This window comes from Antrostomus carolinensis, unplaced genomic scaffold (genome assembly GCF_000700745.2).
Source record: "Antrostomus carolinensis isolate BGI_N321 unplaced genomic scaffold, ASM70074v2 scaffold53745, whole genome shotgun sequence".
In the NCBI taxonomy this organism is placed as follows: Eukaryota; Metazoa; Chordata; class Aves; order Caprimulgiformes; family Caprimulgidae; genus Antrostomus; species Antrostomus carolinensis.
In genome coordinates this window covers 23021-48647 of record NW_010319464.1, presented here as the reverse complement: position 1 = coordinate 48647, position 25627 = coordinate 23021, and the positions used below count along the sequence as shown (strand labels likewise).

General features: G+C 35.0%; 1 protein-coding gene across 1 annotated transcript in view; it reads right to left on the bottom strand.

The window, feature by feature from the left end:
• Positions 1-740: 740 nt before the first annotated feature.
• The window catches only part of TTC29 (tetratricopeptide repeat domain 29), a gene marked incomplete at both ends in the record, with an annotated part of 45078 nt that continues 20191 nt past the window's right edge, over positions 741-25627 (bottom strand). Inside the window, 2 exons of the mRNA XM_029085257.1 lie at positions 741-953; positions 18802-18987. Coding sequence (XP_028941090.1) covers positions 741-953; positions 18802-18987 — 399 coding nt within the window. The remainder of the gene's footprint in view (positions 954-18801; positions 18988-25627) is intronic.

Sequence of the window (25627 nt, the reverse complement as noted above, 5' to 3'; positions counted from 1 at the left end):
GGCTCCTGTCAGTGGTGCTCAGTAACAGGACAAGAGGCAATATGCACAAACTGAAATTCCATCTTAACTCAACAAAATACTCCTTTATTTTGAGGGTGTTAGAACACTGGAAAATATTTTCCAGAATCGTTATGGAGTCTCTACCTGCGGAACTACTAAAAACTTGACTGGATGTAGTTGTGAGCAGCCTGCTGTAGCTGATCCTGATGAACTCCAGAGGTCTCTCTTCCCACCTCAGCTGTTCTGTGATTATGTAAATTTTTACTTTAGATTTCAAAGTATTTAAGTGTATTAAGATATACAGAATAAATCTTGTTTGCTTATGATAGAACACTGTTTTTTGCAAGTACTAAGTAACTACACAGGGTGAAAAGGTAGTAACCCAGCAGATAATATCACTCAAAAACTGCCAAATCAACAGTGACCAGCCAATCAAAATCAGTGAGCTGAACTTCAATCAGTGACCTCACTTTCTGATTATGGGTTCAGTTTCATACTATTATTCCCACAAGGTTCTTTTTTTGGAGATAAAGCTTCCAGGAATCTAAAAAGATTCTTTGTTGTCAGCAAGAAGGCATTTCTGCTTTAGTGAGATCTGGAAGTGTATTGATAGCATTTGTCTTTGAATTTCATAGGAAATAATCACCCAGTCAAACACTTGACAATTTCTACTTTACTCTTGGGAAAATCATGGCATGCACATCAAATAAAGGGATGTGAAAGTGTTATTTTCCACCTACCTTTTCTTGCCATTGTTAAAGCTTTTATTAGCATTTCGATGGCCTGTTGGTGTTCTTTATTTTCTAGCATTTTGTCTGCTAGCAATGTATAAATTCTCCAGAGAAGCTCACACGCCAGTGAATTGTAAGTATGGTCTGTCTCATCCTTCCATGTCGAACCCTTTGTTAGCTGATAAAATGCTTCATAATGCTCAGCAGCTTTCATGACATGACCTGAAAAATGTCATCAGTAATTACAATCAGTGTAATCAACAAAATTTTTAATTATTAGTCTATAATAATTTTCTCATTAGAAAGTAAGTTGCAGCCAATTATATCACAGATTTTTCAAGAATCTTCAATATAAAACTTACAGAGCACTGGAAAATACTGCCAAATCTCACAGTTACCAGTAATGCTGTAATTTAAATTTAGCATATTTTGAATTAGCTTTCCTTTGTCAATTTACAATGTTGGGCGTGTGTGATCCCAAGGATGCAAAGTCAGAATTTTCTAGAAAATAAATCTACTATAAATTCATGAATATAGCCTTTGTGGAGCGCATATTTCAAAATCACATCTATGCATAAATAATCACAATTCAAACTGTTCCTCCAGTCTCTTTTTCCATATTGAAAACCTGTGCTGGAAGATTTGAAATTTGGAGAATAGAAGTATAAAAACTGTGGGGGAAGAAAAATCTTTATTCAAATAAATTAACTGATGACAAAAAATTATTATGCAAAGTAATTTATTCAACAGTTATTACCAGGCCAACTTATGTAGTAAACTTACTGGAAGAGCAATAACCACTAATAGATTAATTATTGAGCCTGAAGTAATACACTTTTAGGTCTTCAAATGTAAGTGTCTCAAACATCTTTAAGGCAAATGAAAGTTTGAAGATAAAGTTCAATTCGTTTTACCATGTAAGCAGTTCCTTCCTCCCCTGTACCTTCAGCTAGATTTATCTCCGTGTATATATGCAATCTATGTCCTCTTTCTGGACAACGAAAATTCAAAGCCCCTTGAAAGAACAGAAAAGCTTTTCCTTATACAAAAGCAATAGAAAATCTTCTGGAAAGCAGGTAAGATGAGACCATTTACATATAAAATAAAATAAAATTTAAAATAAAATAAAATAAAATAAAATAAAATAAAATAAAATAAAATAAAATAAAATAAAATAAAAGCATTCTTGTCACAGGACCTTGTTTTACAAAGAATGTCCTATAGCAGGGAAAACTGTGGATGTGACCCTTCCTTCCTAAGTTTGTACATGGGTGTGATGAAGGAAACTTTTCCCATAGATCATCAATATATCAATTGCTACTTCTATTAAAAGCTGAAACCAACCATCAACTACAATGTGTTTGCAGTTTACATCTCTTCTGAAACATGACTTATAAGGAACAATTACTGTTTTGCAGATTGCTTTTACAGTGTTGCATTCAAATTACAAAAAGAACCAGGAAGGAGAAAAGTTGTTTCCCAATTGTAGGAAAGGAAGGGAGAGAAGCTTAGACAAGGACCTTCTTTAAGCATTCCAAGAGAAAACGGCCTCTCACCAACCTAGAGGCAGCAGAACAGCTATGACAGATTCCTCTTATTAACTTAATTTAGATTTGTCTTTCGCATACGTTACCCTTTTATAACCATGTTTTCAACTTTGCAATATAAAACATAACTCATCTTTATTAGAATTACATTTATTTTCATATTAAGCTTCTCTGATGATTAAAATTAGTTCAACTAAAACTGACAAGCACAAGAAACTTCTCTTTCAAAGAAGCAACTAATTAAGTGAGTTTCACAGACAAATCATTTCAAGGCTCTACAACCTATGATTCATGTTAGAGTCCCAGAGGACACAACAAAAAGCACTGAAGAGTCAAGTGCCAGGTGAAAGGGGAGACAGCAAGCTTTCTTCAGTTCCACTCTAGCTAGGGACAGGTATTGGAGAGATGAAAACATTCAAAATAAATCTTATTGCCAGAGTAGCTATCAGATTCTGTAAATAGACAAGAAAAGATCTACATATTCTTTCCAAAATATCACATACTTGACATCGGACTGAACAAACAGAAATGCAAAGTGAAATTATCATGGCTAGTACAAGCTGTTGAAGAATTCACTGAGAGTACACCTAACAGGAAATAGAGATGAAACCTTTTGTCCATTCTAAAGAGCTTCCAATTTGAACTTGGGCTTCTGCCTATTCAGTCTAGCTAACTTCTTAGGGTAAGTCCAACTCAGAAGTCAACAGAATTCCAGTTACCCAAGTTGCTAAATGCAGATTTAAGATACCAATTGAAGAAGCTGGTGTTGTCTTTGTGTCAAAAGACGGAAAGTTGAGTTGAAATTTAATGTCAATAGCTAGATCTAGCATTATATCTACTTGGATACTTATAAGCATATACAGACTCCTCTCTGGAATTCTCCCCAAAGTTTATTAATCAACTGATTGTCCTTTTGAAAGTGTATTGCCATACATATAAGTGATTTAGTTTCACCACATTCTTTAGAAAAATAGAGTTTGATTTGACTCAAAAATTTCTAGTAAGAATGGGAAACAGCAAACAAATGAATGGTATCATCTGGATACAGAATTTGGAGCTGAACACAGTATCTGAATTTCTCCTAATACTCTGCAATATAATCTCTTAACAGGACACATAATTTAGGTAAATAATACGTGCAAGGTTCAGAACTATTGTTTAGATTGTTAGAACTATCAGGTATGGTAATTCTTACCCATGCTTCCTCACTTGTAGTATCCCCTTGAGAAAGTTTCTGTCAGACTAGGAATTGAACTCATATATTCCATGTGCACCATAGTTCTTAAGAGTTGACCTAACCATAAGAGCTGTGACCTGACATCCTTTTTGCCAGATCTCAGTGAAACCTCTCTAGAAACAATCCATCTACATGGAGCTTCAAAATACAAAAGCAATAGAATCTTTTTGGTAGTATTCAAATGGAACTATATTACATTTGGCTTCACTGAACTACCAAGAAAGATTATGTAATACAATCTGCTCACCAAAAAGAAGATGCTGAGCAAAAAAAAAAACAAAAACCAAAAACCAAAACACCTGCTAGTTTCCTAAATGAGGGAGAGATGGAATTCCTGACCTGAAAGCCCTTACTTGGTTTGGAATGTACTTATTGAAGACCCTTTCAAGTAATACTAGCTATTTGGAGACCTCTCAAATTCATGGAAGGCAAAACACTTCAGACTTAGGAACTCATTCCTCCTCAAAATAATCAGAAATCCCTTGTTCTCATTGGCTATTGGAATCAATCTGGTTAGTGCATTCCAATTTTTAAACACTTAACTACTGCAACTGTTAGGTGCAGACAGGCAGATGTTGTCTGAAAATCTTGAAAAACGTTAAAAGAAAGGGATAAGCCAATTACAGAGCAGTTCTGAGAGTAAGACTATTTTTATCCCACCTTTAGCAGTGACAAGGCAGAGTTTTAAATTGCTTTTTTCTAACAAATGAAAGAAAAGAAGTAAAAAAAAAAAAAAAGGCAAAATGAGAGAAAAAACAATGAATACGAGAGGAAAAACAGTTAATAAGAAAATAACTTGGAATAGTTTGTAGAAATCTATCTTTTATATCTCCAGAAATTCAAAGAGAAAGTTCAGAAGGTGTCTCTAGGAAATCTATACTTGAAAAATCTATTTGCAAAATGTTACACAGAGCAGTACAGCTATTTTCAGTTGGCAACATTTACAGCAATTGCTGCTCCCACTGCCATGCAGAAATTAGCTCACTGCATACTAAATGGAGTTTGAGAATCTCTGTTATCTCTTCCGTGTTTATAAAAGGAATTAAAAAACAGAAATGTAACTCTTACAACATAGGTATTACCACTACTAAAATGTTATAGTTTAACATAGCTCTGGATATAACTAAATAAACCCTATTAGCAATAGTTTAATCTTAAATATGGGAGGTAAACATAATCACAATATAATTTTGTGAGTAAAGCATTACTTTTAAACAATTAAATAAGACATTACTCTGTCATTAACAGTATCAAATTTTAGAAATTACTCTTATTTTCATAAAAACTACACATGTATGCACAAAGATTTGTGCTACAGTTTTCACTGAGTTACTTAGAAGTCAAAAAAATAAATCTATTCATTCAAGCAAAAGAACTCAATGTAATTTTGTAAATACTGAAGAGAAACGTTTTTACATTATCTAAAACTTCCTTTATAATTCCCCTTCCCACTCCAAAAGTATATATTTATCATATCAAAATAGATATCAGACCAAAAGGGGTATATATGGACACTACTATTTTGCCTTTTTTTTTAAAGTAGAAAGATTGACTAGATATTAACACAAATGGGTTTAAATGTGAAGCTGCCATAAAAGCAGGCACATAAATGTAATTCTCGCAGCCGCTATTTTGATGCACATTTTTGATTCCATGAATATTTTATGAAATGGCCCAAACTAAAGCCATATAACATTCCTGCATTACTGATGCTTGCGCCCGTAAGCTACAAACATTAGAGGCATGATTGAGTGCATTAAAATGAACTCATTCAGCAGTGCATTGATTACTTGAAGGAGGAAAAAAAAAAAAAGTTACTCCCACTTAAGAAAACAGCACACAAATCTGAAGTTTTCAATACTGAAATTAAAGATAGTAAATTTGAATAATGTGGTATTTCATAAATAAAGGCAGTGCAAAACTATCTAGAATTCCCAATATACAGTCCTGACATTAATTAGGTGAGACGTTAATTAGGTCCACAGATTGCTTCCAGTAGTGTACAGGTAATTTAAAATGTCACAATCTGCAAAATGCAGTGACCGACCTGTTCTAGCTCCATGCCTCAGCAATACTGAGAGCACCTAATGATTTCCTTTTCTATCAGCTCGTACATTTACCAATGAAAATAACGCCACAGAAACAACTGCACAAAGAAGTGACAGGTCTGTTAGGTACGTTTCTTCAGTAGCACGAGTATAAGCAGAAAACACATTTAATTCTAAATTGTAAACTGTTGTTGAGGACTTTAGAAAATATCCTACTTTAGCTTAAAACAACAACCTAAAGGAACAATAAAGCTTTATGTTTATTATAGTGTATTTTAATCCATAACTAGGACATCTTTTGTAATCAGCGATTTCACTGTATAACGTGGACATAAAATTTGCTTGTGAGAAGCCACAAATGTTAATGGTAGTAAAAAAAGAAAAATGTTATTACTATTTTAAAAGATATAGGCTTACATTTCAGTTTAACTGCTTGAACTACTTGTATTATTTTTAGTTTCCTCTGTTCAATTACAATAATTATGGTAGCACTATTCATGCTGAAATAGTTAAGAATCTGTCACAGTTTCCAACGTGAGCCACTATTTACAGGGATTGTTATAAGTCTTTAACAGAGATGTGTTGGGAGGTGGAACAAAAAGCTCACAAGAATCATAAAACAAGGCTCTCATTCAGTAACTAGTTGAACCACCCTGGACTCCTGAGGTAAAATGAATTGTACAAAAGTCATTGTGACTGATCTCAGATGTAAGAACCTGAGTTTACATGCCATCTGCAAAAACAAACCAAAAAATGCAGAAGAGATTTAAGACAGAATTTTGCAGTTCCATAATTCTACAAGATTCCTCTAAAACAACCAATCATCAGACAACAGTCAAGGTAAGTATTTTTAAGATAAAGGATAAAAAGTTATTTTCATTTACTGTACAGGAGCTGATAACATTTTTCAGGGAGATTCCACAGGGGTTTTTAGCAAAATGACATAGACAGTTCATAAGAATATTGTAATGAACATGCTGGTTCATCATGGGGTATTCTGACAATTTCCCCAATTTGACAATACACCAGTAGATCTTGCCCTGGAGTCTAAGTTGCTCAAAGTCAACCCAAAGCATACCTGAGAAGTAGAAGGCTTGAGGACACAAAGGAGAAAGAAGGAGATCAAAGGAAAGTTGAGCATCACACAACCTGAGATAGGGCAACGGTGGACTGAGACTGCAGTGCAAAAAGAGTGTATTTTAAGTTCCCTTGTCTGGGGCAAGACCTGTCAGGCTAATCCTTGCTATTGCAGTTTAGAGAATGATGTATTATTTCTGCTGACATTAGTTAAACATGTATCTGTTGTCTGAAAATAAAAACATAACTACAGGAAACCAATGAGCACTAGATCATATATGGTTTTGCCCTCTGAGGACCTAAATTACTTGTCTTAAAGCTCAAATACTCAAAATACACCTATACAAACCTAGAGGGCAGTGCATATTGTAGAACCCCAGAACTGTTCACATTATATTGCATCATCAACACATTATGATATTTAAAATGATCTAAACAGATGTTGCTTAAAGGGTTCTTAAAGAGACACCTCACAAGCCATGGATAATGGTAGTTTCCCTGGCTGCTTGCCTGTCTGGTCTCTAATCCCTTCCCCTGCTGCTACCAACACCACTGAACTGCAAAGAAGGAAGGGTGTCCCACAGGCAGCTGAAATGACAGCTGCTTTGGAGATAGTTACTGTGGACCATCAAGAGAAAAAAACCTGTAATTAACTGAAGAGCACATTACCAGAAGAGGAACTGCTGTGAAAAACCTCGTTCTTAAAAGAAAGCAAGAAGAGTAAGTACGGGGGGAACAGGCACTGCTGCAGGGGAGACTGGAACAAATACCCTCTCGCCTTTCTTCCAGTTACTGCACCAGCCACTGTACCCTCAAAATTCTGGGTTAGTTCAGGCTTTCTTAAATTGCTTCTGGCTCTACATAAAATCTCTTCTTTAAGAGACATACAGCTAGTTTCTAGACTGACTGCAACTACTCAGAGTAATTCCACAAAGAAAATCTGGTGTCAATTACATCATTTCCCCCAAAACTATATGCACACAGACCTCACATATACATTACAAAGAGTGGTACAAAATATGACATATGGACATACATGAAAGACAACAATAAATCAAAGAGTGTTTTCATACTAAGTGCAACCCTTAACTCAAAGTTCGAAACGTACCAGTAATTACTGTCTTGCTATCTGAACTACATTATAACACTGATGTTTCCCTTTGCTTTAGGCTTAACTGGAAAAAATGTTCACATTTCAGGCATTTTTGAAGATGTTTAGGTCTGAGATGGAATCTAGAACTGAATTCTTGCTTCATGATAACATTCAAACCTTCTTCTTTTATGTTTGCAAAGCATCAAAGTTCTTTCTATATGCAAAGGCTACCTAGGATGCAAAATATATGCAGGAAGCTCACCATGTAAGGCTCCAGACTCTGAACAAGAGCAGGCCCACGCTCAGTGGGATGCTCACCCTTCAGGTATCACAAATATTTCAGTGGTTAGAGGCAGATACCCAAATACAGAGAGGGGAGGGAGGTGAAAATGCAGTGATGAAAGGTGAAGAACGGCGCACACTTCGCAGTTCTGTTTTCCAGGGCTTGAGGGTTTTTCTAGCTCAATACAACCAAATGAAAACAAGTTATATTACTATTTCGTCTCAAAGAGTAATATGATCATTATCTTTTAAATACAGAAAGTGACACTGGAGCAGATTAGTTTCACCAGATTCGTTTTTTTGCTAACTCATGTCAAATGCTTGCCTCAGTTTAAATAATTTTTTTGTAGTGATTATTTAGATTCTACCCCACTCCCCTTACTTTTCACAACTTCCAATAATAAATTTAATATTAGATGCAATACTCTAGCACTGAAACTGTTCTGTTGTGTGGATAATCTACTTCAGAAGGATGCTTTGAGGAGCAGGTTGGACTAATGACCTGCTGAGGTCCCTTGCAACTTGAATTATCCTATGATCCTCTGAAGAGCAAGATATATTTTTATTAATAGTTTAATAATGTTTGTTTTACCTATGACTTCTACACATTATTGATAATGGCTGAGGACATGCAAGCCCATCAGATCTCAGTCCCACTGAGAAGGCACCTCTGGAAACAGTATCTCCTTTATCAATTACTAAAAGGAAACATCGCCTCCAGGAAAGTTTATGATGACAACTGCCGGTTCAGCTGCAGTAGTCCAAGACCTTGCAAAGCTTTGAAGCAAAAAAATCTGCTAGTGAGTGGGCAGCTTTGAATGAAGCTTCATCTCATTCCTACTCATTAAGCAGTAAATAATTAAAATACCCTGGAAAAGACAGGTAAAATACAAGCAGCAATGTCAGTAATAGACATGAAAGAGAAGAGAGGGAAAAAGAATTTAAAAAAGCAAAGAAATAATTCATTTGAAGTTTTAATAAAGTTTCATTTGCAGTCTTGTTTAAAGATATATCAGACTTTAGGGATGTAACCTAATTACATTTTTATTCTAAGTTTTATTCAAAGACCTTGGACTTTGAATCTTTAACACAGATCAAACATAGTGTAATTTACTCATGGCTATCAATACTTTAAAAAGATCTCTTCATTAAATGTCAGTCTTACGAACATGCACATAAAACAAACTGAGCAACATTTGATACCAAAAGCATTAAGAATATGATGCTTACAGAAGTGTGTATATAAACAATCCACTTGAATGCTACACATTATATTCAAGTGTACATAAAATGTTTTTTTCTAAAATATTTCTGATATCTTTCATAGTTCACTGTAAACAGCAATACTTCTTCAGTAATTTTATGATGTATTTGAACATGAACTTTACAATCACCAAATACCTAAGAACAGAAACTAATTTAAGATTTTTTTTTTTTTTGTATCTGTCAAAAGTTTTAAGGAAAATGCAAGTTACAAAGTTTAGAATTAGCACTATTGCACTGCTGTGAATATTTTGAACAGCTTCACATCACAAAGAGAATATAGACCTGTCCCTAGGTGCTATATCAGAACTGAAAGATTCTCCATTTGAAGAATTAGGCTAGGAAAGTAGCAGTGACGGTGAAAGGATTAAGGAGGCTTTTGGCAAACCTGCTTAGTTTTCCCTAGGGTAAAGAATATTATCACTTCCCTGTGCTTAATGCTAAACTTTGATTTAAATCAACTGAAGGAAAAGCATGAATAAAGTTTTTCATTTTCACAATATTTATTTTCAGAAGTCAAAATAAGAACCTTCCAGAATTCTCCCTGAGTTCTCATATTCAAAACATCTTCATTGCCTACCAACACCTTTTAAAGAATAAGAATAAAAAATAAATATACAAAGAATATTTGTTATGAACTCAACAAGCCCTTTTTGCTTTCGTGTTGCATGTTCAGAAGCTTCTTTTAGACTTTCTTAAGAGTATACTAATTTGAATTGAAAATATATGTAATTTCTATAACATCAATTCAATACGGTACCTGCTAGTTCAATACCAGTAACAATCCTGTAATAATAAAATGTCATTTATCAGGGCACTACCTACTGCACTTGCATGAAGATGAGCTCAATTATTTAATAAACCTTTTAAATCTGTCCTCCCCAAGAATCTATTTGAATATACGGCTGTTTCTGTCTCTCACTGACTGACAGAGAAAAGCACTGTACCCAAAGACCTTCTCTCCTAGCAATTTGCTGCTTAAACTTGTTAAGTTAAACACTACAATCAAGTTTTTCCCAGCTAACTTATGTATTCAATCCTTAATCAACTGGAAAAAGTTACAACTGCTTTGTGAAATACTGTAAGTGCAGAACAATAAAGAAGAGTTAGCTTCAGCTGATATGATGAAAATCAATGACTAAGTTCTTTAAATGGTCTAACTGGATATACAGAATTCCACGTCCCATTAAGGAAAGGCCTCTTTCTGTTTCTAAAGTTCCTGATGTGGAGACTTTTTAAGTTTAGGTCTCTAAATGAAATTAAAGACAAAATTTAGCAACAGGTATATGTAGTCAAAGATACAGGATTTGGAGGCACATGACTAAGTTTCCAGGTCTGAATTATACTGGCAGTCCTTTTACTGAAAAAGTTGTTTGGAATAAATAATCACAACTAGGAATAGATCTTAAAAGTTAGCAATCTGGGATATGCAAGCTGGGGTGAGGAGGGGATATCATGATAAATCAATGATATTTGGTTACTACTGGATATGGTCTACTATATAAAGAAAAAATAAAAGGAAATAAAATTAAACACGACACGTGTTCTCTCCAAACAATGAACAGTACAAGAAGACATTTATAGGTTAGTCTCCAAAGGAAACAACCCTATATAATCATCCTGTCCTCCAACTAGATTTGGAGTGAACTTCAATGAAATTTGGTAAGAAGTGATAAGAAGTGCGTAGTACACTAAGCTCCCAACACTTTTTAGAAAATTAATAGCTTGAGGATAGACATTGATACAGATTCCAAACAGACAGAAAGACAAGCAGAATGCAGTACGTATTCTAGAGGGCAGCACGTTGCTTGGCCAGCTAGCAACTAAGCACTGGCCAGTCACCAGCATGTTCACATATAGCTTTCAATTTATCACAGCTTTCAATTTATCACACACTGAACCTTACCAAATGCAAGTGTTACAGAAGCATACAGGAAACACTATTGTATAAATACAGAACAAAATGGTAGTTCCTGCCTCAAAGAATATTTAGCTTCTAAATCTCTAGAACTACAACTCTCCATTAGACCCCAGCCATATTTTGAGTAGCACTAAGGCTTCCTATGAAAAAAATTACATTGGCATTTATACCTTTAAATCAAACTTATCTGGGTATCTTTTTAAATCAAAAGAAGTTGCTTACAAAAAGGAATCTCTAACACAGACACAAGGACAGATGAAATTAGGAAGGCCTTGGGTAGCTATTAGCTGGTAATTTGAGTGGCTTTTGTTCCTGAATGAGACCCATTTTAGGTTGCTTTTTTCCAGCGTCAGACCTGCGCTTGGGAATACAACAATATGGAGACCTGTAGATACTGGCTATGCACTTTGTGGCAGAAACATAACAACATTGAATAGGCAGCTCGGATAATTCAAATACAGCAATACTGTTATCAGTAACAGCTCTGCACTCCACAGGTAGTAAGGAAGAAATTTATCACTCCTCACAAATGTTGTCCCACTGGTTTGTTTTATTTACCAGCTGTTTCTAATTTTGCAATCAGATTGTAAAGCAGCACTTGTCATTTCTACATTACACAGCACAATGAGGATTAGCTATTGAAGTGGGCTTGGCAGACTGGCAACACGGGTAACAATATAAAGTTCTATTAATGTAGAAGGTGCACATGGGCCGTCCATCCCATACGTGGATTTTATTCTGGCTATACTTGAGAATCTCCTACAAGACACTACATATTTATGAAATTAAAACAAAGTCGCAAAATGCACACAAAAGTGTAAGAAATTTCATAAGCAATTTTAACTTTTGCCTTTTTAAACCTTTTTAGTACTTCATTTTGCAATATTAACATTCTCTCTCTCTTTTTTTTTTTTTAATCTGAATATAAATTATTTCTGCCTGAAGGCAAGCCAATAGGGGAAATTCTGTTTAAATGTGGCTGTTCCTCTGCATAGATACTCATGAATCTAAGTTTCTCTCAGTCGTTTATACAGTACAGTTTCTAACTGAAAAATACTTGTCATAAACAATTCAAAATACAAAATCAACAATTTCTTAGCAATGGATTAAATAGAACCTTTTAAGATCAAGGAAGTAATAAGTTTAGACTTTTTACATTCCAAAACAAAATGATGATGTTATGAACTGTCTTTAAATTGTTGTTTACCAAATATGTCTCATTATTAGTACTTAAGCTTGCATCAAACACCTATTAAACTCGACAGGAATCTTTCCACTGACTTCTATAATGTCTTAATTAAAAACTTTAATTTCAACAGCATTGTAAAATGATAGATATAATCCTACTCCTTGATCTTAATGCAGATTGTCAAAGCCTATAAGCACCCTGTGAGGTTTGGGTTTTTTTACAACAGATTAAATTTATTTGCATATCTCTTGTGTTCAGTAGGCCTTGAAAGCAGAAAAGTCAATATAAAATTCCAACATATGAAATGGACTGTGTTTTATCCAAGATTACAGATAGAACAATTATACCTTTCTCATAAATTAGGTCAAATTTATTAATGGGTGGGTGTGGAGGGATCAGAAGTGTTCACATCTGGAATAACATTGCTCTGACTGAAAAGCAACAGGAGTTTAACACTGCTGATAATCAAGGCAGAACTGGATTAAGACTGAACACTTAAAAACCCTTCATTAATTTACAGAATATGGCAGATTTTTTTAATTGTCTAAGCTTATTTTAGAAATGACTAAGGAGACCCTGATCAGGAATTCTTTAAGACTTGCAATCTAAAACCCACACGAATACAGACAAAATTGGGATTATGGATTAGCTGTATGTTACAGGAATCATCACTGAGATATCTAACATGGCTACTTGTTTTGCTTTCTGTCCCTTTCTCTTACTCAGTCTGCCTTTAGTCTTTCTGATCCATAAGCATTTCAGAAAAAGTATTACCTCCACTACTGTTGATCCTTATGTGCTAGCAGAATATAAATCTGAGCACTAATTCAAAGTCATCACTGCACTGAGATTAATGGCATAATTTTCACACATCTCACAGATCTCGTACCAGGGGATTAGCAGTTTCTGGCATGGCACTGATTTACATTTGGAATTCGTTGTGAAAGTTTTATTCATTTAACTCTACTGTGATACATACATTACTTCTCAAAACTGGTTATTTAAATATATCCAGAAATGCTTCCAAGCACCGCAACCAAGCGGTATGGAAAGGTGTGCCTATCCCAGTAAACCTTCTTTACCTTCAAAACAGCATGGCTGCTTGCAAACTGCCTGTTGGGAAAAGTCCCTGCAAGACTCCTAATTACCAAACTGTGCCCTGCAGGGCAGGAAAGTCCAAGTTAACACAAACTAAAAGCATGTGCTGGACTATTAACACCATTTTAGCACTAGCCTGCACTCCACTGCTCATAGACATCCCTGTGCACAGCTTAATTTACTCATGTAGGAAAGCACCATGACCTGCAAACGTCTACCTTTGCTGCTAACGCCTGAAAGGTAAGCATTGACATCCTTGCATCATTCCAGGGTGGGAGGATAGAAATTTATAAGGTTGTAGTGATGATCTTTTCGTTGCTTCCTCCAGAGATCTCAATGTCACTCTTTCTGCCTCAACTGTCCCCCACACAGCATATCACTAACCTGTCTTTTTGTAAGGGTGTGCCTTGAGGAAAGAACAGTCATGCATCTCTATTAGAAAAACACCATCGGATATGTTAATTAGTTATCTTTCAGCTTCTGTCACAAATGCAGAATTGCTTGACATTAAGCTTGAAATGCTGGTATCTGAAATACTGGCTTTAAAGCACAGGCTATATTTGAATGTGTGCATACATATATATGCATTTATATGTCCATGTACAGATGTATACATATATATACATGTACATACATACACGGCTGTATACACACACATTTACACAAACACCTGTATTACTTGCAATGGCCTTGATGGCTGCTTTCAGAACAGATACGCTTTCAGATATCTGTTTTTATTATGCTTTTGAATAACATAGAAATATATCAAATTTTGTTACAACCTATTTGAAGCAAACAGCTCCTTCACATACAAATTCCTTGTTTCCTCTGGACTGCTTTAGTTACTGATATAAGTTATCTGAAACTTTGGGATGCATATATTTAAAGTCTACGTAATTTCATGTGTGAGAGATGTTAACTGTTTAATACAAAACAGAAAGCACTCAAATATTGTAACGATGAGCACTAGCAATATAAGAACCTACACCAACTAGCACTAGCTATGTCTATCAGTACACTCAGACTGTTTCTTCTGCAGGATACAACAGCATAAACCTGAAGCTCACATGTAACTTTAGCAGAATTTATATTAATATAATAGAACTATCACAGACTATGATAATCTTCTGCTTATGATAAGCAGAAAAATGCACACATGTATAATGACTGATATTACTCCTGTGCTTTAAATGTGTTTTTAGAAGTAAAAATATTTTTAAAATTATTTTTTCTTAACCAAGATTCTGTCACAAAGTCTGTGCTTACTTGGATGACAAGTAATGCTGGATTTAATGTCAGAAAAAAATACTAGAATATGACATTGCTTTTTCAATGTGTATAAAGTGACATTGGCATGCTTAATAGCTATGTGAGAAAATAACTAGTAACCAAACTAATAAAACAATTTATTATCAGTCCCCTGAGGAAAGACAAACTATGAGGTGAATACAGCTAATTGAACAGGATCACAGCCTGAAGACTCCTACAATAATCAATGAATAGCATCTCATTTGGATAACTTGTAAACGGAGATGGTATTTTACAGAGTTTTTTTAAAGAGGTTCAAATATAATTCTGCAAAGAATTAGACTAAAAGCATGTTTGCTCCAAGCAGAATGTCCCATTTGTGTCTGTAGCTGGCTACTCAATTACTATTGTTTTCTTTCCCTTATGTACTGAGAGCCACTATGTACTGACAGCCACTAATTGCCTGCATCCAAATACCATGACTGAAGTCTACACTGCAGACACCTCAAATATTTAGCTTTGAAGATTAATGAACATCAGATTATATCCAGCCTTTAGGACAGGGACCAGGCTGGAAGTCAAAGAACTTTAAATTTGATTACACAAAAATTACCCAGCAAATTTATTGATTTGCTTCCAAGGCAAACAACAATCTTTGCAAGTACATATTTAACTTCACACTCCTAAGTAATCCATCCTAAGCATATATAGACAGTTTCCATGCACAAGTAATAAAAAATACACTATTGGGTGAGAGAACTGAAAAGAACTGGTCCAAGATATTTACATTTTAAAGGATGCACATATGAAAGTCTGCTAGACTAACTTCTCATTCTTGTAAATTCTCCTATCCTCCTGGCTGTACTATTAATCAATGCAGTTAATACAGACATGGTGATTTAAATTGGATGAACATATCATGTAAATGTTAGGCATCATTCACACACCTACCCAAATCCCCGTATTTGTATAGATACGTATGCATATTCCTATGTGTATATATTAATGCACACAAACATGACCATGTGTATCTATTCCTGTATATATCCCCATCTGAAGTGGGCATCTGACTCATTCAGTTCACAAACACATTAGGTTACAGCATTATAAATAACTGAACAAAAAAAGACCATTTAATTTAAAAGCTATATCTACCTGTACTAATAACAAAAATAGTATGCTTAGAATTTTACTTGCCATGGCATTAATACTCATGCAATTTTGTACAATGCCAACTCAACATCTGCTCTTACACTTTTTGTGCAATCAGAACTTGTGATTTAATTTTTCACTGGCTGAAAATAAAAAGTGCATGGAATACATCTGCTATCTCTTTCTCAGCGGTCCCTCAAAGCAAATCCTACACTTACTCTTTCAGCTTCTTAATTCTTTCTCCTCTCTCTGTGGAAATAAAATATTTGCAAAAGACAGACCCTACAGATTCAGTAGAGCTTTACCCTGGGCAGTGAAAATGCACCTTGCTTTATCTCTCCTTACCAATGCTAATAAGAAACATCTCTTCTGGAATTTTCTAATATTTTACAGCAGAAAAAATGACATTTCCTCTCCTCTGCGCATCTCAAAGTGTATTTCCTAACTTTACTTACCTGCCTTTGTAATGGGCTTAAAGATGTTAAGTATTCAACAACTTTTGCTTAACACATCATAAAAGCAGGAAATGTTAATTTTTTAATTTTTTTTTTGGCAGTGGTTCAATAACAGTAGTGAGTCACCCAGATAGGGATGTTTGCTTTTATGGACCTTCTTATATTGGTTTTTTTTTTTAGTAACTGAAGGACCAAGTAAAAAGGTTACAAAAAATCCAGCAACTTCAATCATTTTATTCCAGATAAGCTAATTAAGCATTTTTCACTCAAAAGGAAAATTACTTGATTGTGACTAGCTGGGCTTTAAGCAAGTGCTATCTTATCTACTGAGAAACTGGATTTAGCTTAACTTTGATTCCTGGAACAATACTGGAATAAATATACAGTTAAACAGATTATTCTGAAGCATTTAGAGAAAATGTGAAAATCCAATGACAATACATCAAGAGTGAATGTCATCAAACCAACCTTCTATATATGTTAGTAAATTCTTTCTCTCTGTCATATAACTTTCTTGTAAAGCATTAAGGAAGCACAGTTCACCTGCAACTATTGTTAGGTGAGTGTGAATTGGTTAGGAAATCCTATATAGACATTGATTATCAGTAGCTCCCTGTCAGTACGGAAAAAGATACTCAGTGAGGTTCCACAGGTGCTGGTCCTACGCCCAGTTAACCACTCTGGATTTTCATTAAGGATGTGAATTACAGGATAGAAAAATGATTTTTAAGTGTTCAAATGATACAAGACTAGGAAGAGGAAAAAAGCATGTTGAAGGACAACTTCAGAATTCAAAACAATCTTGACAATTTCTAGAAACCACCTAAAAACCACAGGATGCTACTCAGTGCAAAAAGAAAGCAACGCATTGCATTTAGGCAGAACTAACTGGTGATCCCAGAATGGGGAACAGAATAGCTAGTTAACAGTTCTTCAGAAAAGAATTTAGAGATTAATGAAGATCATGAGCTTAAAATGAGTATGCAAGTTATGCTGAAACAAAGAATGTAGATGTCATACCTGAAAATACAAATAAAAGTACAACTTGTAAGAAAAGTAATCCTTCCATTTTATTGATCATTGGTATGAACTCAAATTTTAAAACTGCATCCAGCTGTGGGTGTTGCAGACAAGAAAGATATGGCAACAGTTCAGAGGAAAACAGTGTGAATGGCCAGCAGTCTAGAAAATATGAGGAACTATTGGAAAAGGTGTGATATTTCAGCTTGAGGAGAATGTGGGGAAAAACCAGGACAATGATCTTTCAATTAAAAAAAAAAAAGGCTGCAGGTTTTATGTTTTCTGCTAGTTTTTTTTTTTTCAGGGAAATTAGGCCATCTTTCAAAACACACCCATTCTGTCAGACACTTACTGGAATTACACTGTTTCCAGAAAATATTTCAATTTTTGTGAATCTTTTTTTTCTGAGAAAAGACATTCTATTTGAGAAACCAGCCACAAGCTGAGCTCAAAGTTGGAATGGTTTCAACCCACAAAGTCCAACTTAAAAACCAAAAACGTAGTGACTGTACGAATCACATGTATTTGAAGCAATGGTCAGGCTTCCAATGGACTTAGGAATTAGAACAGGAAGATAGGTCTTATTCAGTTACTTGAGCCTCCCCAGGATGCATTAAGAGTTCCTATTGCTGGAGGGTTTCAAGACACAACTGGACAGGGTGCTAAAATAATGTCACCTAGACTTCGTTTCCCATGAAAGGTTGTACCAGATGATCTTTCAAGATCCCTTCTAGCCTGGGATGTTTTATGATTCTAGTTACTTCTATTAATATCTTTTCTAATTTCAGAGATTCCCAGTTTGAGGATACAGATACATGCATGGAGAAACGGACCTTGTGGTAACGTATAAATCTGAAGCAAACACCAATGTGGCAGTCATGTACAAACAAACAGGGTGTCATTTTCAGTCAAGAGAACCAGAAGGTAGTTTTTAAAAAGAACACAAAAATATAGGCTGTTTTATCTAAGTGTAAATTGGAGGCAGCATTAAACTGAATTACATGTTCATGCCTCTTTTAAATCAACCCAATTTTAGTAACTAGGGATGCCATCCTACTCCAACACTTGTGGCCTGAGGCAGCATTACTGTCTCTTGTCAAAAACAAGCAAAAGGAAGTGAGGTCAAACCCAAAGAACCTTTTCTAGTGCAAAGGCAAATAAACGCTTCCTTTAAAATTGTGTTTTGTTTTTCATCTGGCTGAGTACTTTCAACTGTAGATAGAATGTCAACAGAGGAAAAAGGTCTGTGAATAATTATAGACTTCTTTGTCTTCTTATTTGCTGCTCCAAAAATTAAAATTGCAATAGTTTTAAAACTTTTAAAATTACAGTTGCAGATCAAATTTACATTGAAATATTGTGCCCTGTGATGAAACACAAATTGCCAAATATGGCTGTCTCAATGCTGATACAATGTAGCTTTATGATCTCATGACTTACCTTGTTCCTCATTGATGATGCCCATATTTGCATGTGCTTGTGCTTGTCTTTTCCCATCATCATTTTTTATCAGTTGAGCAGTGTTAAAGGATTGCTCATAAAAGTAATTGCTTAACCATTTATCCTCAGGGTCGCTGAAACAGTAGGCCAAGTTAAGCTGGTTATCGTACACCTCCTCATAGTGTCCTTTAAAAACAAAAATTACAATCAAAATGTTAATTTATCATCAGCTTTCAGAAATCTTACATATTACAGCAATAATAATATAATGAAAATTAAGAGTTATTTATATTTCCACTACTCAAATACCACCAAGTTATCCTACATGTCCAGTCAAAGAAATATCATAAGGGGAAAATTGTAACCTTACAAATTAGGCAGAATTGAAAACTTATTTTAGCAAAACCACAATAAATTGCTCTCATTTCTGCATGCAAAACCAAAATTCAGTTCAATAAAACATGCAAAACCTGGATAAGAGATTGGCTAGTCAAAAAAGAGAGACTAGAGTGAGTAAAAAAAGCACACAGTCACTGCTGGAGAAGCATTTGTTTGAGCCACCGAGACCTGAAAAGGCACCGAGAGCTTTCAAAACAGGTATAAAGTAGCAACTGCAGTGATGGAGACAACAAAACAAAGTATGTGGCAAACACAATCCATTAATTTGTGCCATTTAAAATATTCAAAGTTAGACTAGCAAGTAAGGCTTTCAGTTTTCATGTATTTTCCCATATTTAGTAGCTTACCTCTCTCAGAAATTAAGGACAATTTGAAATTTTACATCTTGCACTGAAAAAGACAGTTCACCAAGGTATTGTTCTCAGAACAAATGTGGAACGTAGAGGAGATTCAAAGTCACAGATCTCCTTTGTGATCTGACACATTTAGTTCCCATTCTTTATCATCTCAGAAAGCTAAATGGACACACACTATCCCTAAAATTTATAAAAACATTGCAAGTCCCAAATCTAAGTAGCATTACAAAATTATCAACAAATGTATTATTCACAATTTAAAATTACAGAATGAGAGCTTCTATGGAATTAGAATTATTTCTCTCAAAAAAGCACTTTCTAAAAAAATTCCGCAAAAATATCCTCTTTGGATTATTCCAAAACTGTAGAGTAGAGATCTAAAACTTGCCTGACAACTCTTATCATATTGCTTCTCCCTAAGGGAGATTTGAAACATATATTCCCTACATGATGCTGAAGAATCTATGAAATAATAAAGTACAGCATGAACCTATATGTTTCACAGCTAAATTTATCGCTGGCTAAACTAAATGAATTTTCTTTCCAAACTCTGCTTATGTCAGATGTGAATGGGAATAATTAACTAAAATTCCTTTGCAGTTTTCACTGGCTACTTATTGCACTTTAGGCTGTTAAAGGAACGTAAGCCAAACAGACAGTTCTTAGAATAATTTGGGCCAAGAAGAAGTTATGAACCACAAGTCTTGCAGCAGGAAAGAGACCGATGTGTGAACAGACCTGCTCTGCTCTCTGAGTTCTACAATTTGTAAGCTGTGCTCAACATAGAGAAGGGGGAAAAGAAAGAAAAAACCTCTCTTACTCCTAGGTATGGAGTACAACAGGGGAAAAAACCTGATTTCAATACAGGCAAGATCTCACTCAAAGTCCAGCTCTTTTCTAAGTGTTTTAAAACTATGATACCATATCAAAACACTTTGAACAAAAGATGCAGTTAAAGTCTCTTCGTTTGTTATCTGCAGGAAGAATTGGGGCAAATCCAACTTTCAAAAAGGACTAATTTCTCAATTGAAATTCTATCATCTATGTGAGTCACTTGCATTGTTTGGAACAAACAGCAGCAATTACTCAAAAAAGTACTTTGAATACATCACTAAACCACACAAGAGAGTCCTTCCTCAGCCTCATCTCTAGCATGTTTTGTCTCAAAAATAAAAATGACAAAATACGTACGGTCTAATAGGAAGCAATCTAAAGCTCTCGGTCTGTCTGTTGTCATAACTAAGTTCTTTGACTTCAGAACATCTTGGTAAAGCCCTTCAGTGTGTTGCACAACACAGTAAGAACTGTAAAGAACCCTGTTATCACCTAATAATGTCAGCCGTCTTCAAGAGGTTTAGCCAGTATTTGTTCTCCATTTTTTATCTATCTTGTCCATTTTGGAGAACCTTTGCTGAATCTTCCTTGCTTAAAATTTTCTGAAATCAAGCTGAAATGTCTTTTCCCCATTCTTGAACACTCTCTGGTTTAGTTTTTTTTATTTAAAAATTCATTCCACTTCTTCGATGGTAAACAATACTTGTTTGTTGGTTTTGCTTTTTTATTTATTATTTTGCTTTCCTATTTATTTTCCCAGGGTTTTTTTCTCCATGCAGTGGTACCTCATATTTCTATCTTTTAAATAATTCCCATTAAAATATATAAAATTATTATTTTTGAACCAGTTTGTGTTACATATGTTTCCATTTCAACTATTTTAAATAACACACCTTCAAGAAATGAGAATGTTTCACAATCTCTTTAGAATCACCAAAACAGAAATACACCAGAAATTACATCGAGATTATCATCTTATCATTTGTATCTAAGGTTTGATACCAAAAGATGCCAAAACATCAGCTTAAGTTTATAAATTTGACTTTGAGAGGAATAATTATCAACATATAGACTTCATGTATACCTAATCAGAACATTCTTAATGGCTGTGAGTTTTCCTGCCTTTTGTTTCCCCCCAAGAGGAAAAAGTACCTCATAGGTACTTCTTCTTCAGAATATCCAGGAGTGTACATCATATAAAACTTATTCATACATTAGAAATTAAGAATATTTTGGTACAATAGCCTCACAAAAATATCTGCAAATGATACTGGAATGGAAGTAACAACTGGTTTGGGCTTAATATACATATATCTACCTCTGTATGTGTACATATATATATGGAAGCACATCTATAGATAGATAGATAGATAGATAGATAGATAGATAGATAGATAGATAGATAGATAAAAAAAGTCAAGACACAGCCGGGATTCATTCAAACTAACCAATTTAGATATAGGTATGAGTTTTCTGGGATCACCTTACTCTCAATGAAGAAAAGCAGATACTTCTTGGCTGTGATTTATCTCACCCCAATTTACACATCTACTGCAGCACAAGGGAGCACTTTTAAAGATTATCTCAAAAGTAAAAGGCAGAGGTTCCCACGATGATTACATTACAAGTACATAAACAAATAACCACATGAACAGAGAAATATGAAACCTAATTATAACTATTAACATAAAGATAACAATGCACATTATATATAGATTACAGCTAAGTGAAAATGAACTTAGAAGATACCAGAGGATACATACAAATGGTTACAATAACACAGCAAGGGGCAAGATAATTGTGTTGTCATTGGAGAAGAACACAAGATACAGATTTGTTGCCTTTGAAATCTTTGCTACAAAGTATCAAGGCACTAATGCTACATAAAATTACGCAAATAACTTTAGGTAGTGCCCTACAAATCTCAAGAGATGGAACTGACCTGAGGCGGACTATTGCTACTGCCACAGCTTTGATTGAATGAACTTTAATGTGACCCTCTGATGACTATCCTGCTGGTGAATAACAATGAGAAGTGCACAAAGACAACCATTTCTCTGTAACTGTCTTGGACAGTGGCTGGCCAGATATGCTGGTCATAAAATAAACCCCAAACGATGTACTTAAAGGCTGTACTGTCTTCTGGATTCAAAATCTGACATACAAATCAAGAAATTCATTGAGATTATTCTGACAGTGGTAAAGCTACTATGTCAGACTTAGTAAAAGTGAACTTTTTATCTCCCCAGGAGAAGAAAAATATTAGAATAGGTAAATACTCTCTTCTATAAAATCTCCCAGAGGTAGTTCAGTCATTAAAGCTTTGACATCTCTGATTTTGTATAGTAAATTCTTTACAACTGATAACAGAATACATGTAGACAAAGTCATCTTTCTGTATCTGTTGATACAAAAAAAATTAAATTTCTGTAGCACTTGTCAGGGAGGGAACGATGGCACTGGAATGTGATACTGAATGAACAGAAAAAGAAGTCTGAATCACACAAGCAATTGTGAAATGGTTCTTGCAAGACAAATTCCTGTCTTTAAATAAGAAGCAAATAGGAAAGCACATAGATAAAGATTCAAAGGTTGATCCTATTAATCTTTCAAAAATTACATTAATTTCATAAAACATTGGAAGCTAAATTCAAGTCTTCCAGAACATTTAAGTCACAGGATTGTGAGAACACTGTAAAGATGAACATCTACACAAAATGGCAGCTACACACACAACAAACAGAACTTGATGGAGCAGATGGTGAGACCTGATAATTCACAGTTTTGGACTTAATTGAAGAGCTGAAGCAGGGCTAAGAACACATCTTATGGGCAATTATCCAACAGAGCATTTTTTCAATGCCAAATTACCAAATTGAAGGCAGCAATATTTCACAAAAATTAAGCAGAAAACAAATTAAAAGTCATGCTACGTTTCAGTATTTGTTTTATAATATTTTAAAATTTTAGTGGTTTTGTCACAGAATGCAAATTACAGAAAATTGATTTATTTCATTTTGTTTAATCTGAACTTTAAAAAATATTTTATTTTCATTGTTCTTTGCAATGGAAAACAACTTTGAAATTGGGTGTCTATGCACAAAAGTCAAGTATCCCTATCAAACCTTGTGGACATATTTTTGTTAAACAGAGATTTTAAGAAAATCCCTTCGATTTGAGCTTAAATATTAAACCCCATATATTAAACACATACAGTATTTCCTGCTCTGCATCAGGATCTCTTCAGGCACATCTCAACTGTCAAGTAGGCTCTTCCCTTGTTATGCTCAAGCCATAGCCCCTGACTGGCCCACTGAACAGAATCTTTGTTCCTGGGCTCTCCTCAGGAACCGTCCCCTTGGCAAGCAAAGGTGTGCATGGAACAGAGGATCATTCAGATCCATGGTCTGCATGTTCTGTTCAGCTAGGCAACTACTACGTAGTGCAATGCACAAGGATAGTGGGGTGGAGTTTGAGTATGACAATCCCAACAGAGCTAAGATGAGAGAAAAGAAACATATAGAAGATCTGCAAATGATGCCACTGTGATTTAAGTACAGCTGCTCCCACATCTGTATGAACTCCTTCATGACAGGATGTAGTGGGAGAAAGGAAAAGAAGTACAGAAATGCTCTTTAGAGAACAGATGAAAACAACCTCATGAAGACATCCTGCCTTGTTATTTTCCTTGAAAAAAGAAAAGACACTGTTGTTCTTGTTAATGGAAAATAGAACTTGTACTGATTTTTAAAATACAGATATCAGAAAGAAATTTCTCAACATGCACTTATGGCCCAATATTTTCCATTCAAAAACCCACCAGTCAGTCATTTGTTCCTGCCAGAGAAAGGCCATAATAGAAACTTTTCAACAGCTGCTGACACTCACCTTCTATTTCACTCAGTTGTTTTTAGTGAGTATGACTGGATTATAACTGACCATTTACACTTGAAGACATATAAAGGAGTGGTCTAAAATCAATTAAGCCACTAAGAGTAATTTTTTATGTCAGAATGAGACAGCTTTAATACTGGAAGTTTCATTTTTCTTTTGTCAGAGAAAGCACTACCAGTGCCTGAGTGGCAAGGTAGCTGATGCTGTGAAGAATTCACACACAGAAAGACCCCAGGTGGAGGCTGTTGGGCCAAAAAGAAGCATGAATGGTAATAGAATATGGTGCTGCAATCAGTTTATTTCCACCTGTATCCATACACGGCAAAGAATCATTCCCATTTGCTTGTTCAGGACAATCATGCCTCTAACACCTACAGACAGGACCACCCAATCATTCCTTTTTCCAGGAAGCTTATCCGTAAGTTAAACTTGCACACAGATGAAGAAAGGTTGCTGTGAGTTACCACGCTGGCACCATCAAGCAGGCAGAGCCTCTGTTTCCTTGATATCATGAGGCAGAGAGTACACAGAGCACACCCCTCCCAACACTGCCAGGTACATAAGGGGAATATAGTCAATGAAAGGACAAGGTAAACAAGGGTACTAAGGGAACAGTCAGGATACAATTTTGCCAAGTAAAGATAAAGCTATCTAATGATAATGATATATGGCAATTAACTGGTAGTCTGGAATGCTAAAGGGGGACTCCAAACCATTGCAATGAAAATACACTACTGAATTTTTCTAAGAAATGCTGCTTCTGTTGAAGACACTGGTAGTTCTATAGTTGGCTATATTTTGAGAAGGCTTGGCTTCTTTCCTGGGCAGAATCACTTCACTTTCTCTAAGCTAATTAGAAAAATAATAAACTCCTCCACTGGTCTCTAGCAACTGCTGTGGTTTTTCCTGTGATACAATGCTAAGTAAAGAATGACCATTCTGCTTAGAAAAGAAAACAGTGTTCTTTTCCCCATCCCCCAAAAACTAAACAAAACTGCCTCCTGCAAACAAATATTAAGAGGTTTTGGTATGTTTATCCTTTTTCTTTTTTAATACATAACCTCTTTCAATTTTTTTTCCAAAGCAGCATGGGTAATACAGTTATTTGTAATGTTTCTAGCCCAGCCTATGGCATAAGTGTGAAATCTTACAGAAAAGCTTTCCACTGTAAAATGCTAAACTCTTGTTTTCAACCTTAAGTACCTCAGCCAAAGAAAGATTTTCCAGTCCAAACACATAAAATACTCATGCTTTCTTCATATATTTTATGAAAAGTAATCTTTTACAATAAGAAGTGATAATTCATACTGTCAAAAGTTTTCTGTACACATAAGTGAGGAAAA